At 32.1% G+C, this 18,690-nt stretch overlaps 1 protein-coding gene across 1 annotated transcript in view; it reads left to right on the plus strand.

Annotated features, from left to right (window-relative positions):
* Window positions 1–18,690, plus strand: part of LOC114328531 (vacuolar protein sorting-associated protein 16 homolog) — a 77,675-nt gene that overhangs the window by 26,717 nt on the left and 32,268 nt on the right. The window contains exons 7-10 of the mRNA XM_050644394.1: window positions 6,620–6,745; window positions 8,072–8,199; window positions 9,634–9,784; window positions 12,857–12,991. Of these exons, the coding sequence (XP_050500351.1) occupies window positions 6,620–6,745; window positions 8,072–8,199; window positions 9,634–9,784; window positions 12,857–12,991 (540 nt within the window). The remainder of the gene's footprint in view (window positions 1–6,619; window positions 6,746–8,071; window positions 8,200–9,633; window positions 9,785–12,856; window positions 12,992–18,690) is intronic.

The following is an 18,690-nucleotide window of genomic DNA, read 5'->3' on the forward strand; positions in this document are numbered from 1 at the left end:
TGGCGCGTATACTTCAAATTTAGCAAATATTATGGAAAAATCTTTTAAAATAAAACTAGAATTTTGTTTTGCATCAAATGAAAATCCATTTTCGCGCCACGTAACATTCATATCAGATCTTTTGTAGCTGGAATATTTTATGCGCCACTCATTTTTACGGCGTTTAGCGGTTTTTTATTCTTGTATCAGGAGTTTTTCAAAGTTATTTATAAATTAAATGTATGAAGTTGAATGCAATGTTCCTCTATCAAGCTTTATAAATGGTCACCTTTGTTGCATTATCTCCCAAATCATCTAGTGTCCATCGAATGTACACTAGATTTTTTTCTATTCGAAATAGATTGAAAAAAAATATATTGAGATGGCCGGTAAATGAAGTCGGATTGCCCGTTGCCAGATCAAATTTAGCGTCGTAACCACTACAACTCATAAACCATTTGGGGAATAATCGTTAATTGGATTATACTTTTGTATCTTAATAACTTCTCTAAACGGCTTAACCGATTTTGATCAGTAAACATGAGTTTGAAACGTATTGACCAGTAGTATCTGATGGATCTAAGGTCAAGTATGATAACTGAAGCTATTAGGTACAGGAATTATTTAGCTTTCGAAACCGTTTTTCCCACAGAAAATAGATTTTATCATATTTATGAAGCCTATAACCTAAAAATTTGAATTTTCCCGGATATGAGGTATACATCGTTAGATTCGTCTTGAGTCCTTATACAAACGCTAAGTTATTGGCACAATTCGTACGTTGAAATGTTGAGTAATTGTCGAAAAACCAAAATTTTCAAAGTTTAGTTTTTCAGTTTTTCGTCTATACTGAGCCGTGTGTATGTCTGATCCTGACGGCTTGGACACCATTTGAAAGCTTAAGTCAACACTATTGGTTTGATATATTTGCGGCTCTCATGCCTCTTCTTGATCCGAATATATATACCCCCAAAAATATGCCGTTTTGTACCTACAAAGTCCTATAGCTGGCTTATGGGTGGTCAAAAGTCACAAACTACACCGGTTCTAAATCGGCCCTGACCTCTCTTTAAATACAGAGAAAAAATATCAAATCGGTTTAACTTTCAAACACACATACATACATATCCACAAACATTTTCCCTTTTTTAAATAAAAATTGAGTTACATTTCTAAGCTCTATAACTTTTGAGTGGTATAACCGATTTTCAAAATTAGACATGCGTTGGAAAGGTAATGATCAGTTCTATTAGAAACCGCAAAGGTTGGACTTAAAATTTCGAAGTTTTTGGGAGTTTTGGGGACCAGAACGAAAAACAGACTCTAAATAGGAAGGGCCGTAAAATCGACACCCTTGGACCAAAATGGATGGTTGACATATGAATGGGTGAGTCTTTTTCTGAACTTGAAGATGGGAGTTGGCACAATTTTCAATTCAGTCAGATTTAGAAAATTGAAAATTTCGTGTATATAATAGTGTCGCGTGTAGGGGGGTGTATTTCTGCGCCACTCGCGAGAACTGCCGTTATCTGGTAATCTTTCCGATATAAAACTAACAGCTTCGATAACTAATAAATCGAAAACTATTAATTTTATCAAAAAAATGTATAATGAACATTTTTTGTTTATAATATTTTTACCAGCATTTGCGGTCAAAATATAAAAAAAATTTCCACCCTCGAGATGAGGTGGCAACTACCCCCTTGGTAAAAGCGTCTTTCGGCATCATATAGATTTTGATCCTTGGACTATCCACTACTTATTGTCAAATTTTTAAACAAATCTATCCATTCTGTAAAAATTGCGAAGTGAAAAATTTCAGTTCCTGGACTAGTTATACCTTTGGAGCTCTATAATTTCTGAACGGCTTACCTGATGTTGATCACTAATCATGAATTTGAAACGTATTGACAAGTAGTATCTGATGCATCCAAGATCGAGTATGATAACTGAACGTATTACAGGAATTATTGAGCTTGAAAAACCGGTTTTCCCATAAGAAATAGATTTGATCATACTTATGAACCCTATAACTTAAAAATTCGAATTTTCCCAGATATAAGGTATACACCGTTAGACGCGTCCTGAGTCCTTCTACAAACGCTCAGTTATTGGCGCAATTCGTAGGTTGAAATTTTGAGTAATTGTCGAAAAACCAAAATTTTCAAAGTTTAATTTTTCAGTTTTTTGGCTATGGTGAGCAGTGCGTATGTCTCAGCTTGATCGCTTAAGGGCCATTTGAAAGCTTAACTCAACCCTATTAATTTGGTTTATTTGCGGTTTTCCTGTCTTTTCTTGAACCTAAGATATATACGCCCAAAAAATATGCTATTTTGTATCTACTTAGTCCTCTAGCTAACTTACGGGTAGTCAGAAGTCAAAAATTAGACCGGTTCTGAATCGGCCCTCACACCCTCTTGAAACACAGAAAAAAATTCAGATCGGTTTAACTTTTCCACATACATACATACATACAAACATACATATCCACAAACATTTTCCATTTTTTAAATAAAAATAGAGTCATATTTCTGAGCTCGATAACTTTTGGATGGTACAACCGATTTTCAAAATTAAACATGCGTTGGAAAGGTAATGATCTATGCTATCAGAAGCCGCAAAGGTCGGGCTTAAATTTTTGAAATTTTTGGGAGTTTTGGGGACGAGAACGAAAAACAGGCTTTAAATGGGAAGGGCCGTAAATTCCACACCCTTGGACCAAAATGGAGAAGTAACATATGGATGGACGAGTCTTTTCGTAAACTTTAAGATGGGATGTGGCCCAATTTTCCATTCAGTCAGGTTTAGAAAATCGAAAATTTCGTGTATATATAGTGTCGCTTGTAGGGGTGTTGTGCGCCACTGGTGAGAACTGCCGTTCTCTGTGGATTAAAGTTTATGGAAATCACATTTTTGAAGTCCATCAAATCGCCTAGTGAGAACAATAGTGGCGAAACTCGAAAATTAACGTTTTTGAGTTAAGTCCATCAATCGACATCTAAATATGCCCTCTTTTATGTGCAATATCGGCTAACCATTATTTAATTTCCTTATTACTAGAGGGCGCCTACAAGTCTTTATGGTATTGTGAATTTGTCAAATATTTTGATGCATTAACGACGAAAGCACACCAAACTTAATGTCAATACTGGCGAACTGTAATTACGCCGTGCCTACATGTATTTGAAATATTAGATATTTTATTAAAGATAGTAGTACAATGTGCAATAGTGGCGAATAAGCACTTTTGTCTGTGTGGTCGTTTTTGCTTTTGTGTTTTTTTTTATAAAACTTCTTACAGAGAAACTCAGTTTCAATCGTTCTTAGGTAATCGTTCTTAGAAATAGCAAATCAAGAAAGCGTCTATCCACTTTGGATCAGTATTGTTTAATTCCACACTATCGAGAACCAATATTCATTTCTAAAAAGAAGTCTTACAAAATAAATCAATTCCTTCTACCCACAATCATTTCTTTAGTAGTTTGAAATACGAAACATACGTGAGTGAAATGATGAATTTAATTTTACTATTCACAGTTCTTTTGCTTACTTTTATCTTTTATCATGTTTATCGTTTTCATAATTATTACTTAAGATCTTATTTTGTTATTTTTCTATTGTACTTTAGTTTCATTTTGCGCATAACTGGTGTGTACAATAAAATATTTTATTTGATGCGTTTAATTTATTTTTAAAAGTAAATTTTTTAATTATTTAAAACAGAAACTAAACTGTTGTAGTATAGTAGTATTAAAGTATAGTGGCGAAACATCAAATTAAACATCTTCGATAATGCAATAATGGCGTAACGCAGAAAAAAATCAAAAATAAATACAATATCCATCTTTTCTTCAAATAAAATTACTTCTACTAATTGGTTTACATATCTAGAAAGCACATTATTAGAAAAATTTTGCAAAATGATTACCCAAGTCAGTTATACTGTTTAGCAGTTTCATCAAAACTTCAAATACGATTATCTCTAAATGTTCATTTTGAAGTTTCGTCACTATTGTTCTCACCAGGCGAAATTATCTTTCATAAATACTATTAGTCTAGTTGCTATTGAAAATAGCTTAACCCAGCGCGAGCTAATCCGATTAGAGGAAAACTAAGTATATACACTAGACTCCCTCTATAACGAGAACTGAAATGGCGGACTAATTACCTCGTTATAAGCGGATCTCGTTATATCAGACAACAATAATATTGAAATGTTTTGATGCCTCTTTATTTATTAGGTGTCGATGGTCGACCTGAACAATGAAACTTCGTACCATCGTAAATTGTAACTTTTCTACAATATGTATTCAATATGGGTCGATAGACAAACAGAAAGAAGTTTATTGCAGGCGGTGTTTATTACACCACTGGCCCATAACACAGATGTTGGGAATTTCTATACACAAGCAGTTGGGGTATTTATTTATAGCCATTACATACTTCGCTAAAAACGGGTAAAAACATATTCTTGATTTAATTTTTCCTCGTTATAACCAATTATGCCTCGTTATAGAGGTGTTATAGTTCAATAGGAATTTCATGGGACGTCTAGCGTACCTTGTTATAAACGAAACGTCGTAATATCCGTGTTCGTTATAGAGAGAGTCCACTGTACTTTGGTACGACTGACCAAATTATACCTACTTTATTGTTAAGTTAAGAGTAAGCTTCTGCCTTAATACCTGCAGAAATATTTAGTCTAGGCGCCAGAGGGGTCACCGTGTCCTTTTCAATTCTGATGGAGAAACTCAACGGTTTCTTATGAGCTGCTGATTACGAATTTCGAGGGTGGATTTCGATTCGAATGGTCAAAAAATTGTTATAAACAATTTAACTGTTTATAAGGCTCTGGTTCATAAACTAAAAGAGATAAAAAAATGTTTCAAATAAAATTTGTTCCATAATAAAAAACGAAGAAAAAACCGTTTAATAAACTTAAATCTAACAATTAGAACTCAAGATATTGTAAAATTAGTGCACAATGCAAATTGCAAAATAAGTATTTTTCGAAGCTTTATCGATCATAACTCGGCTTCTACGCATGCAAATGAGCCTTAGAAGGTCTCATTTTAAAACTCAATTAATAGGCTTCCAAACAAAGTTAAATTACTTTATCTTCATTTATTTTAAAGTTATACCCGTTTGAAGTTAAAATTTTCTTAAAAAAATTGTACAATAATTTGTTTATAAAGGTTTCAAGCAAATTTGAGCTATAAACATTTATACTTTAATTAACAATAATGATAGAAGAACTCAAAAGGAACAATCTGAGCTTATGAAAATGTTCGTGAGTTTATTTTTGGCCAAGATGTAGATATTTTAATGGTCGCTACTAGGCTAAAGATCGGCTCACAGTCAAGTAAGTATTTTTCGACGCTTTATCGATCGTAACTCGGCTTCTACGTATGCAAATGACCTTTTCAATTTTAAAAGTCTCATTTTAAAGCTTAATTAATAGGCTTCCAAACAAAGTTTGTCAAATTACTTTATCTTCATTTGTTTTGAAGTTATACTCGTTTGAAATAATTATAATTTTCTTAAAAAATTTGTTCATTCATTTGTTTATAAGGGTTTTTATTAAATTTGAGCAATAAACATTTATACTTTATTTAACATTAATAATAGAAGAACTCAAAAGGAATAGTTTGAGCTTAGGAAAGTGTTCGTAGGTTTATTTTTGGCCAAGATATCGATAGAGATTTACGCTGTGAGCCGATCTTGCTCCTCATTGCGCGCTATTAAAATATCGATATCTTAGCCAAAAATAAACTTACGAACATTTTCGTAAGCTCAAAATGTTATTTTGAGTTCTTCTATCATTATTCTTAATTAAAGTATAAATGTTTATAGCTCAAATTTGCTTGAAACCCGTACAAACAAATTAATGTACATTTTTTTAAGAAAATTATAACTTCAAACGGGTATAACTTTAAGACAAATAAAGATAAAGTAATTTAACAAACTTTGTTTGGAAGCCTATTAATTATGTTTTAATTTGAGACCTTCTAAGTCTCATTTCTATGCGTAGAAGCCGAGTTACGATCGATAAAGCTGCGAAAAATACTTATTTTGCAATTTGCATTGTGTACTAGTTTTACAATATCTTGAGTTCTAATTGTTGGATTTAAGTTTAGTCAACGGGTTTTTCTTCGTTTTTTATTAAGGAACAAATCGTATTTGAAACATTTTTTTTATCTCTTTTAGTTTATGAACCAGAGCCTTATAAACAATTAAATTGTTTATAACAATTTTTTGACCACTCGGATCGAAATCCACCCTCGAAATTCGTAATCAGCAGCCAAAAGTCCATAAGAAACCGTTGAGTTTGTCCATCAGAATTGAAAATGACACGGTGACCTCTATTTGGCGCCTAGACTAATTTATGAACTGCAGATTCACAAAATCTTTTTCCTCTTTCTTACTCACGTACATACCCATTTGATTTTAGACTTATTTATATCAGTTTACGCCGTTATTAATCAAAATTCAGAGTCGGCGCAATAATATGAAATTATTGTAATTTCGAGACGAATATATTCATATAAATTTTATTGCATTTGAGTGAGATTATATTTTTCATAAGAAGTGTGCGGTGTCCTTTCAAGAAAAATGTTTAGTGTTGTGATTTTATTTTCAGAGAGGCAGTCACAAAGCAAATGAATATATTTGTCTAGTAAAAAATGACCTAGAAATAGCCGTCAATCAATGTATAGAAGCGGTAGGCTATGAATTTGACACGGAGATTCAGCAAATGCTTATAAGGGTGAGTTTTTTTATATTGGTAAATATAATTAAATAATTATGGTATGTCGATAATGATTATTTAGAAAAAGAAAGAATTTTACAGTGTTGAGTGCGCTAATAACCGACAAAATGACGGAAAAGACGGAAAACATAATACGTTGTGAACTAAAAAGAGGTGGAACTAGTAGAGGTGGGAAATTATCAATAGAAACCTATAAATTTACATTATTTTGATAATTTCATACCTTTAGACGTATCGGAGTTAAACTGTCACATACTGTGACAGGAAATTTTTTATAAAATTAAATTTTAAATTTTTATAAAATTCTCCTGTCACGGTGGCAGTTGCCAAACTACTCCAATACGTTTAAAGGTGGGAAACTATCAAAATAATGTAGATTTATAGGTTTTTATTGATAATTTTCTACCTCTACTAGTTTCATCTCTGTTTATTTCACAACGTATTATGTTTTCCATCTTTTGTGTTATTTTGCCGGTTATTACCGCGCTCATCACTGTATATTTTAATTCGTTCAGAGATAACCACGATCCTCTTCCGTACGTTTTACCCTCTTTAGGGATCATCGGAGAGACTCCATGGTCTGCCTTGAACGAAAAGAAAAATAAGATGGCTCCCAATACCGAATTAAAACAAATAATCCTATACAGACGCTATAGCGACATCTGCTTAAAAAAGAATGTGTGTGTACTTTGTACGCACGTAAGAAGTTATACTTCTATTATATGATTTCAACGAAATAAATATACTTTCAGGTTATTTGTATTTTATTTAAAGATTAAACTAATTTTTACTTACTACTTTCCAAAAATTTTTATTAAACAATAAGAAAAATAAAAAAAATTAGAAAACACACAGATTCGAACCGGGGACATCTCGATATCCGGTCACACGCTCTACCACTGAGCTATACTCCCTTTGCTTTGACAGGTTACAAGATTTCTCATACATACTGACAAATTTAATAGACCAAGTGAAGTATACTTCAAAAATAATTTAAATATACTTACTATTATTATAAAATATCTTATTCCCGAGGAAGACAAATCCAAAGACACAAAAATTATAATAAATATATTTACTAAAAACACTAATAATATATTCATTTCACGCACACACCTTATTTGCGCTACATAAAGATGTAGCGACTAATACCATACTGTCGGTGTGCGCATGCGCCAGGGAATGTAAAAATTCACCCTCGTGCCTGAAGAAGTATAACTTCAAAAAATTTGAAGATTTAGTTCCGGAGAACTAAAGATTATTATTTTGTATTAATATTTTTAAGTTGTAATAGAAGAAGATTCAAAATGTATTTTGTTTTAGGCTGCGCAATTTGGCAAATGCTTTATACCAGATGCCAGATCAGATGTGTATGTTAATATGTGCCGACTTTTGAGAGTTTTGAATGCCGTAAGAGATCCGAAAGTAGGAATACCCATAACCATTACTCAGTATCCTTATTTACTAACAAATTTCTTAAAGAAAATAACGTTTTTTCTTTCAAATTTTATTGAAAGTAAGGAAAGTGGATAATTTTTTTATAAAGGGGGAAAATAATAATGGAGCTAAAGGTTGAAAAAGGACAATTTTAATTCGATGTAATTTTTGTTGAAACAGAAGCAATTTTAAGAACTTCATTCTCGAGTATTCCCTCTGGCAGCGATAACAGTTTGTTAGCTGCGAGGCATGCTTTGGATCACATCACAATCTTCCAACGATTGTTCCATTCCTCCACCAATACGTCGAGAAGCTTTTTTGAATTCCTAGGAGTCGACACATGACTCCATAAACGTCTCTTCGTCTCTAGGCGAGCGGCACACCCCTAATTTAAGGCTTAGAAATCGAAAAAGCGACCATGATAGATGAATGGCAAATTTTAGTCATTCTTTATATTTTAGAGGTCGCTGAATCCGAATATGAAGTTTAGTTTTATCTAGAATTAGAGGAACATGTTCAAAAATCAAATTTTATGCAAAAATGCGAAAAATCAATTTTGATGATTTTTCATATTTACCTCGCTATATCTTTAGCCGCTGTAAATATTTCCATTTGAAAATTCTACTGTGTCAGCCATCTCTAAAGTATTTAGATAACAACGAGCTTTGTCCAAAATGTTTAAACAAATTAAAAGAGGAGTTGTTAATTTTTAAACATATTTTTCATTATAATTCATGAAGAAGTTTTGTGGAAAATTTCAAGTCAAAATATGCAATAGGAAAAGTTATGTGACTTTATAGACGAGTGGCACTCCCAAAAAAACGCTTATTTTGGCGTTTTTGGTCTTACTTCATGTTTTTGATGGTGCTGAAAACGAAAGTGAGGTTTATTTTGAATTTTAGATAGGGGAAGCTTGTCAAATCGCAATTTTACCCTAAAAATAAAAAAAAATTAAATCACGTTTCTCTTAAAATTCAAAGTTGCGCCATTTTCTTTTCTATAAAACATTTTATTCTTTGTACCCTATATTTTAACATAAACTTGATTAAAAAGCTAAATTTCAAATTTTGTCGCTCAACTTTTTGCGATTAAACTTTGCAATTCAGGAATCTGCACCTTTTACTTTAAGTAGTTCATAACTTTTATTATAATAAGAGAAATATTGAAACAAGCAACATTGTCTTCAGAAAGGTAAGAAATATATACTATACAAATTTCAGAAAAAAATATTAAAATGGAACAGAGTTGTAGCGAGTTTAACGCAAAAAAATGTAATTTCATTTTTTTTTTTATTTTTAGGGTAAAATTGCGATTTTGCCAATGTTTGACAAAACTGCTGTGACCGTTCGGTTTCTCAAAGCACGAAATGCTTGAGCTGACTCTCTACTGAGCTCTACTGTTCTGTACTGTAATTTATCTGGAATAAACTTTTCCTTAACATATCTTAGGCTAAATTATATGAAGAGAAGAAAACAGGACATTCTGAAAAGACTAATAACTAGGAATTATTATTATTTAGCTCTCCAAATCGCAAAATATCTTAAGCTGCCGGAAAAAGAAGGTACCAGTTATATTTTGGTACATTGGGCCAAATATAAGGTAAGTTTTAATATATCCACATCTTGAGATTTAACAGTAGCGCGTCATCAATATTTTTGTTTTTCTAAAGTTCTGCGAACTTTCAACAGTGAGGCAACAGTGCGTCGGTAATTCGACAGTGACAGTGACATCATACTATCAAAAACAATAATTATTATCATTGACATACTAACCATAGACCAGGCTAGGTATATGCCGCTCATTGCATTGGGGTGTAACGTATCAAGTACAGTGGTCTAGCTATCTTTGTCTGTCGTACGAGTGTGAGCGTATCTACCCAAGAGGTGGGAGTAATGGAACGACACAGACACAGCGGCAGCGGCCATCATATGCTAGAGAGAGAAAGCTAAGAGCCGGTAGAGAGAGATAGATAGACCACCGACTCGAACTGCTCCGCGTTGCGCTATTTTTCGGATCTTGCCTAATCTATGTATTATTATATCTATGATTATTATTGGGACCGTGCAAGTTCGGCAAAGCGACACCTGGTTTCTACGCTCAGCAACATTATTCGCACTTTTAAATATATTGGCCAATTATATTAGTCCTGCAAGCAAAATATAATTAATTAAATTTAGCTTTATATAATAATTGCATATCATATCAATATTGTGGAGCAACATATAATTTTTCTTCTTCATTGACAGTAGATATGAAATATATACGTCAATATGACAATTTCAATTGACAATGAATTATTTAAGGAAGTTACAATATTTCTCCGCTATTCTCGTACGAACGTTTCTCGTATCCCCTTCAAGTACTTGCACACCGCGAATACTCATAGACGCGCTAAATGTTGTCAAGTCAGTCACGTTTCATTTCTTGTTATAGAAAATCGATTTTTAGTAGTTCTAATGTGACACAAAATCTAGGCATGGGATAAACAAGTTTATTTGGGCTCCTTTTTGCAATATTTTATTTAGTTATAAAGTAATTTCCACATACTAAAATATTTCTCAAATTGGGCTCTGTACCGCCATTCTTTATTATATGTATTACGAATATAGTCCATTCTTACACGGTTTTTGCTACAAATTTTAAAGAACCGCTTGGATTGACATGAAATTTGGCTTACGCATAGCTTACATGTCAAAGAAAAAAAGTGATATTGTGCCGATGTTTGCTTTGGCACTGGGAGTGACTTTCACCCACTCTTGGGGGTAAAAAATATAAGTCCAAAATAAGTCCGGACATGGATAAACTGACTAACTTTTGTTCTATAGAGCTTTTTCGCCAAGTCGACACTTTTCGAGTTATTTGCGAGTGAATATGTTCATTTTTCAACAAAATAACTACATTTTTAGACGGTTTTTCGCAAATAACTCGAAAAGTAAGTATTTTGTCAAAAAAAAATCGTTCCTAGCAAAAATATAGCCTGTAAAAAAGTAAAAAAATGGTGTACGCGTTAGGTCTCTGGACCTCGTAAAACCAGAGTTATAGCCAATGAAAAATAGATTCATATTCACCAAATTTCAAATAGAATATTTCGAAGTGAAATATCCAAAAAATTAAGCACTTTTTGGGGACAACGCATTATAATTTTTTTACAGTGTTTAAAAAAAGCTTTATTTCTGTTCTAGTAAAAAGTTTCTAGCATTAAATTAAAGCTATTAATTACGCTCAAAGCTAATTAACCAAAGCTAATTACGCTCAAAATAAAAGTTGGTCCCTTGTGTTTTGGCAAATAAAATCAGGAAGACCACCCCCTAATTAGCAACTTAATGAAATTAATCGTTAGCGCTGCACAAGTTATTTTTGTTGTGTTATATGTTGTGTTTATATGATCTGTAAGTTTCATCGATTCAAAGTGCTTATTTTGGAAAAAATTTGGTTTTAAAGTAAAATTTTTAAAAATTTTAATTTTGAAAAATATGCTTTTTTTCAAAATAACTTAAAAATTGTTAAAGATACCAAAAATCTCGAAAAACAAAAAAATTCAGCATTGCTTTTCTGAATATCATGTATTTTTTTTGTTTTTCTGTTAGACAAAAATTGATTAAGATTTGGTGTTTCTAAATTTTCATACATTCGTGATCAGTGACTCGTTCAACCCCTTTTAAGTACAGCCCTTTCAAAAATAAGGACTTTGAACCGATGAAACTTACAGATCATATAAACAATACATACACGAGTCAAGCAACTTGTGAAGTCGTAACGATTAAGTTCATTTAAGATACTAATTAGGGGGTAATTTTCCCAATTTTTTTTCCAAAAAAAAAAGGGACTAACTTTATTTTGAGCGTAACTTGTTTACTTTTGATGCTAGAATTTTTTTTTATAAAACAAAAATGAAGCTTTTTTTAAACACTTTAAATAAGTTGTAATGAGTTTTCCCCGAAATGTGCTTCATTTTTGGTTATTTCACGTTTAAGTATTCCATTTGGAATTTGACGAATATGAACCTATTTTTAATTAGCTATAACTGCTCCAGCTAGGTATAGAAACGAGATATATACACCATTTTTTTTAAATTTTTACAGGCTATATTTTTGCTACGAATGTTTTTTCGGCAAAATACTTACTATTTGAGTTATTTGCAAAAACCGTCTAAAAGCGTGGTTATTTTGTTGAAAAAATGAACATATTCACTGGAAAATAACTCGAAAAGTATTGACTTATTTGAAAAGTGAAAAAACTCTATAGAACAAAAGTTACTTAAAATTAGTCATTTTATCAATTTCCGGACTTACTTTGGACGAATTACTTTTTCATCCCCAAGAGGGGGTGAAAACCACCCCCGGGGCAAAAGCACATATCGGCACAATATCACTTTTTTTCTTTGACTTGTTAGCTATGTGTATGCCAAATTTCATGTCAATCCAAGCGGTTCTTTAAAATTTAGAGGTTTTGCAATATTTTACCATTAAAGAACGTACTAATATGTGTGCCAAATATCTCGCCATCATATTCAAAATTACAGCCGCAATCTTGGACCACGTTTTCCGCGCGCTACTGTTGCCTCTTAATAAAATGCTCAGTACTTACTTGATAAAAGAATAAAGAATTTACCTATGTCATAAATCATCTCAATAAAGGAGAGACGAATCATATTTTTTATATTGTTTAAAGGTTAGTCAGTCCCACCTTGAGGAAGAAACCGTAGCCAGAGAGATTGCAGATAAATTAGGATATTCATCAGGTATTTCCTACAGTGAAATTGCCAGTACAGCATCTGAGTACGGACGAAAGAAACTAGCTATAAAGGTAAAGAAAATTTACATTCTTGTACAAGTACGTCACAAAGTCATTTTTTGAGATAAGGTAAGGTTTTATTATAAAACTACGCCAATTAATTTTTAAATAAAAAAAAAACATATTCTCTCCTTAATAGAATTATTTTTCGAAAATTACTCCATTGAAACAAATTAATTAGCGAAAATGATTTAAAATAGGCTATTGCTTATGTATTTTAGAAAGGAACTATAACGTTAACAGGGTTTTATTGTTTCATATAGTCAATGGACCTCTAAGTATGAAAAAACCGCGGAGTGCTACCATTTAAACGGGTGCGTTTTTGAGAAAGGGGTGAATTAGTCCCTAGGCACAGGGCGAATTAGGGTGAGTTCTATGCACTTTTGGTGCAAACACGTCTACAGGAAAATTGTTCCAGGTTAAATTTACTATCGAAGCATCACATTTTAAAGTCACAAATATTTTTTTTTACAAAAATATATTCAAAAGAAAAACAAGAAAAAAACACGAAAGGTAGCAATTTTGTTTTTTGCCCCATTACTTTTTTCCACAGGAATACAGGTATAGGCATTGCTTCACAGAAAAAAACTTCCATCCTTTCTCTTTAAAATGACGTATGGTAGAAGTCTCTATGATTTATAGTTTCCAAAATATGATTTTTCAAAGTTCACCACTCAGAGCGATTTTGAGACATTTTCCTTGTTACTTCGCAAACATTGTTCTGTAACTTTTTTCTACGCAGCTTTAGTCATACCATAGGCGCAACCAGGATGATCCTAAGGGAGGGGTTACAACTACTGGAAAGGGGGGGGTTACAACTACTGGAAGGTCTCTGAGGGGTATGGTGTTAAGCGTATGGAGCTCAAAGTACATCCCAATGGGGGGGGTTATAACCCCCAAAACCCCCCCTGGTTACGCCTATGAGGCATACGCAATGTTACACTTAATAGTAAGAGAAGTCAATTACCTTTAAAATGGTCTATCGTAGAACGCTGTATAACTATTTTTAAGCAAGATATGGTTTTTCAAGGTTTTATACTTTTAATGATTTTTGATATATTTTATGATTATTTTTAAATTTCTCATTATATCTTTTTTTATTGTATATTTAGGTACATACATTGTGCAATAGAAAATAAACTTTATTTTCTTTACTTTAAAACGGTGTATTATAAAAATTCTAGGACTATTTGTAAACAAGATGTGTGTTTTCAAAGTGTGACATATACAATACAGTCGGAAAAAGGAAAGAATACCCATGAACGATCACATCAATCACATATTATTCAGATAATTAATAATCTATCTTTCTAGTTTGTTATTTATGGAAAAAAAACAGCAAATACAAAATATGTGATTGATGTGATCGTTCATGGGTATTCTTTCATTTTTCCGACTGTACTACTGCAATAGGTCCCACTAAGTTGGAATCATATGGAAAACTGTTTTATTATTTTTATGAAAAAAAGTTATTCTTTATAAAATGCTCTGCATAGTCCAAAACCTAAGATGCAATCATCGGATATAAAATTTTATCAATAGTGTACGAGGTATGTTAAAAAATATGAATTTCGCTCAAGAGTAAAGTACACTTCGCGTCATATAAAACTGGTACACTTTTTTTTCCCAATGTAAACCTGTGTTCAGACTGACAATTATTGTTCGTGAATCACTTCGTTGTTGCCATCACAGATAACGGAATTGCACTAAATCTAAATACAAAAAATAACGTTTAAAATGTATATTTCGAATTGTAATACATATATTTAAATTACACACTTGTTCACTGTAAAAGTTATTCATTTTGTATTAATTTCAAATTGAATTTTTAATTTTTCCAGTGTGTTTTATTTATTCTACACAACTTAATGCAGTTTTGTCCTACAATTTATGAGAAACCAATCACACCTCTCGATTTGACATTAAACATAATAATTTAAAGTCATGTCAAGATTTATTATCTATCATTATTTGTGAATTGAAAAATTTTCATAAATTATAATAAAACACGAATCAATGTATGGATACTTAATTGAGATGACGGAAAATTACAATTGTTTTAGTTTTTAGTATATTAAAAAATGCAGTCTCTCGCACAGCCCCGTTTTTACCTAGTTTGATATAATATTTTCGTTGAACTGGCAACGTTGCCCTAGAAATTGGAATGACACTTGTGACAAGATCAACTTACACAACTTGAAAAACACGATTTTCGGTTATAAGAGTTGTACCAGTTTTTTTTGACGCGAAATGTACCTTTATATTTCACAATATCGAAAAGTGTTATTAAGAAAAGTTATTTGCTATTAAAAATTATGTTATAATGTGCAGTTATATTCTTCTTATTGAAAAAAAATTAAAATTTTTTCTCAAATTACGGATACCCTTGGATATCATACGGATATCTTGTTTAAAAATAGTCCTAGAATTTTTTGCAATACACCTTTTTGTAAAGAAAATATGCTTTTTTTATTTCACAACGTATATACATAAATGTACAAGAAAAAAAGTCATAATGAAAAATTTAAAAAATAATCATAAGCAATATCAAAAATCATTAAACTTATAAATCCTTAAAAAAGCAAAACTTGCCTAAAAATAGTCGTACAACCTTATAAAATAAACCATTTTAAAGGTAATTGACTTCTCCTCCTACTAAATGTACCATTGCATATAACTAGAAATGCGTAGAAAAGTTACAGAACAATGTTTGCGAAATAATGGGAAAAAAGGCCCAAAAATACTGTGAGCGTCGAAATTTGAAACATCCAATTTCGGATACTATAAATCCTAGAGACTTCTACCAAACGTCATTTTAAAGAGGAAGAACGGAAGTTATTTTTCGCTGAAGCAATGCCTATAAATATATCTCTGTGGAAAAAAGTTATGGGGCAAAAAACAAAATGGCTTTCTTTCGTGTTTTTTTTGCTTTTCTTTTGAGTATATTTTTGTAAAAACAAATATTTTTGAATTTAAAATGTGATACTTCGATAGTAAATTTAACCTGGAACAGTTTTCCTGTAGACTTGTTTGTACCAAAACTGCATAGAACTCACCCTAATTCACCCTGTGCCTAGGGACTAATTCAGTCCTTTCTCGAAAACGCACCTATTTAAATGGCAGCACTCCGCGGTTTTTTCAAATTTAGAGTTACATCATATGAGACAATAAAATCTCGTTAACGTCGTAGTTCCTTTTAGCTCGCTTATTTTGAATATAATCAATAGTCTAAAATGGGTGTTCAATTTTTCACGAACGAAAAATCTTATATTTCTCACTGTATCATTATTTCGATAATTTCCAATCTCAATTTTAAATTATTACTTACGCTGACCCTGAGTAATAATTCCTACTCCCCATCCTACCCCACTCTTTTAAAAATACAGACATTTCTTAGACAGTGTAAACGAAAAACCTCTCTCTAATGACTCCTGTTGTTCGCCTCTGTTAGTGATAATCACTAGTTATCACTTTTTTAGCTCTCTATTCTTACCTATTTGTACCCATATAGAATATACGTGCTTTTTCAGTCTCTCTTTTAGTGAACGATTAGTCAAAAAGGAACAGTACAGTATAACAGATTTGACTGCAACCCTCAAGGTCACTTGCACCGCGTAAACGAACGTCTATCGTCTCTTCTCCTCGCGGTTGTAGATAAATCGGTTTTACTGTACAGAGAAGAAATATCGCTAATCCGTTGTAGACACCGGCTAATCCGCTAAAGACGATTAAAGCTCGTACGAGAAACAACTGCGTATGAATACCGGAATGAAAAGCTGCTATTCGACAACCGAAATCTACTTACCTGAATATCGCGAGTGTATGTAACAGTGATATTAGTAATCCTTTTTATAAACTTTCGATATTGTTTCTATACCATAATTACCTCTCCTAATTTATTTGAACCTCACCTATAATACAGGGCTTAACCCTCATAACTGGCAAGTTTCTAAAAATTATTCTATGTAGCTGGGTATTTTTTTCAAGTTTACTAATGTATTAAGAAACCTAGAAATGCTATTAAAATTTAATTATCAATTTTTGTTTGGCTTCCAGGTAAAATCAGGTAAAGGGGTCCTCAGGTGCCCCTTGCCCCGGTTTAAGTTAAAAATAGCTGATTTAGCTGGTGAATCATCAGCTGAATAGCTGATGAATTGATTTAAATGGATTTTATTAAAATAAACTTACAGAATAGGTGTAAACTATTTTTTTGGTGACAATTATAAAAACAGTCTTTGGAATTAGAACAACATAAATTAATATCACATTAGTCCTGTCGCCAGGGGGGTTACAACGGCCTCCTTTATTCAGATGGACTTACCCAAGTTTTTTTATGTATTTTGACCCGTAGAACACGAATTTTTTGGGTAACAGTTGATCCGGATGTCGATAAGATTGTTAAAAACAAATAACTTGAGGAATTACATAACAGCGATTTCTCGCAAAACAAAACATTTTTTGTATTTTTTGGGTCATTCTCATTCTAAGAAAACAATGTTCTTACAAGTTTTTTCATAGGATGCATAGTTTTCGAGATAAACGCAGTTTAACTTTCAAAAAATCGAAAAATGTCAATTTCTAAACCCGAATAACTTTTGATTAAAAAAAAAAATAAAATAACAATTCTGCTTACCGAATTTGAAAGATCGGGTCAAATTATATCGGTTTTGATTATTTGCATTGCTAAAAATTTATTTTTTTATTGTTAAACAAAGCTATAAACACATAGTGTTTCCCGTTCCCAATACATGCGTTTTAATGCATGCTACATAGAAATTGCCTCGCTTGCACTTGTACCTACTCTACCTACTCGTTAGATTTTAAATGAGAGATCATTGAAAACATCACTCAAGCACTATGTGTTTATAGCTTTGTTTAACAATAAATAAACAAATTTATAGCAATGCAAATAATCAAAACCGATATAATTTGACTTGAAGTTTAAAATGCGGTAAGTAGAATTGCTATTTTATTTTTTATTCAAAAGTTATTCGGGTTCAAAAATTGCAATTTTTCGATTTTTTGAAAGTTCAACCGCGTTTATCTCGAAAACTATGCATCCTCCGAAAAAACTTGTCAGAACATTTTTTGCCTAGAATGACCCAATAAATACAAAAAAAATGTTTTGATTTGCGAGAAATCGCTGTTATGTAATTCCTCAAGTTCTTTGTTTATAACAATCTTATCGACATCCTGATCAATTGTTACCCAAAAAATTCGTGTTCTACGGGTCAAAATACATAAAAAAACTTTTATAAGTCCATCTGAATAAAGGAGGCCGTTGTACCCCCCTGGCGACAGGACTACATTTGCTACACACATTGAGTTTTCGACACTTTGTAAAATTTACATTTTTTACCACCCTCTTTGCTGAGCCGAAGTGGAAAGTGATCAATACTGTTGAAGCGAATGTCATCAATGGGGTGTTTTGCTTTTTTTTCAAATCCGTTTCAACAGAATCCATAAGTACTTGGATTTCATCTTCGGTCATTACCGACAAATCAAACTTTTTCTTTCTCCAGTTGATATTGCCTGCCATTTCCAGAAGCAAAATATACAAATAAGTGATGAAATGTTGGAAAACAATAGCACAACAATACACAGCAATCACAACAAATTGAGACGAAAATTCACAAAAACCGGCAAGGAGTCCCCCAGGAACCCTTTCTATTTTTGGTTCTAAAGCACACAGAATATTTTTTTGTAATAAT

This window comes from Diabrotica virgifera, chromosome 2, assembly GCF_917563875.1.
Source record: "Diabrotica virgifera virgifera chromosome 2, PGI_DIABVI_V3a".
In the NCBI taxonomy this organism is placed as follows: Eukaryota; Metazoa; Arthropoda; class Insecta; order Coleoptera; family Chrysomelidae; genus Diabrotica; species Diabrotica virgifera.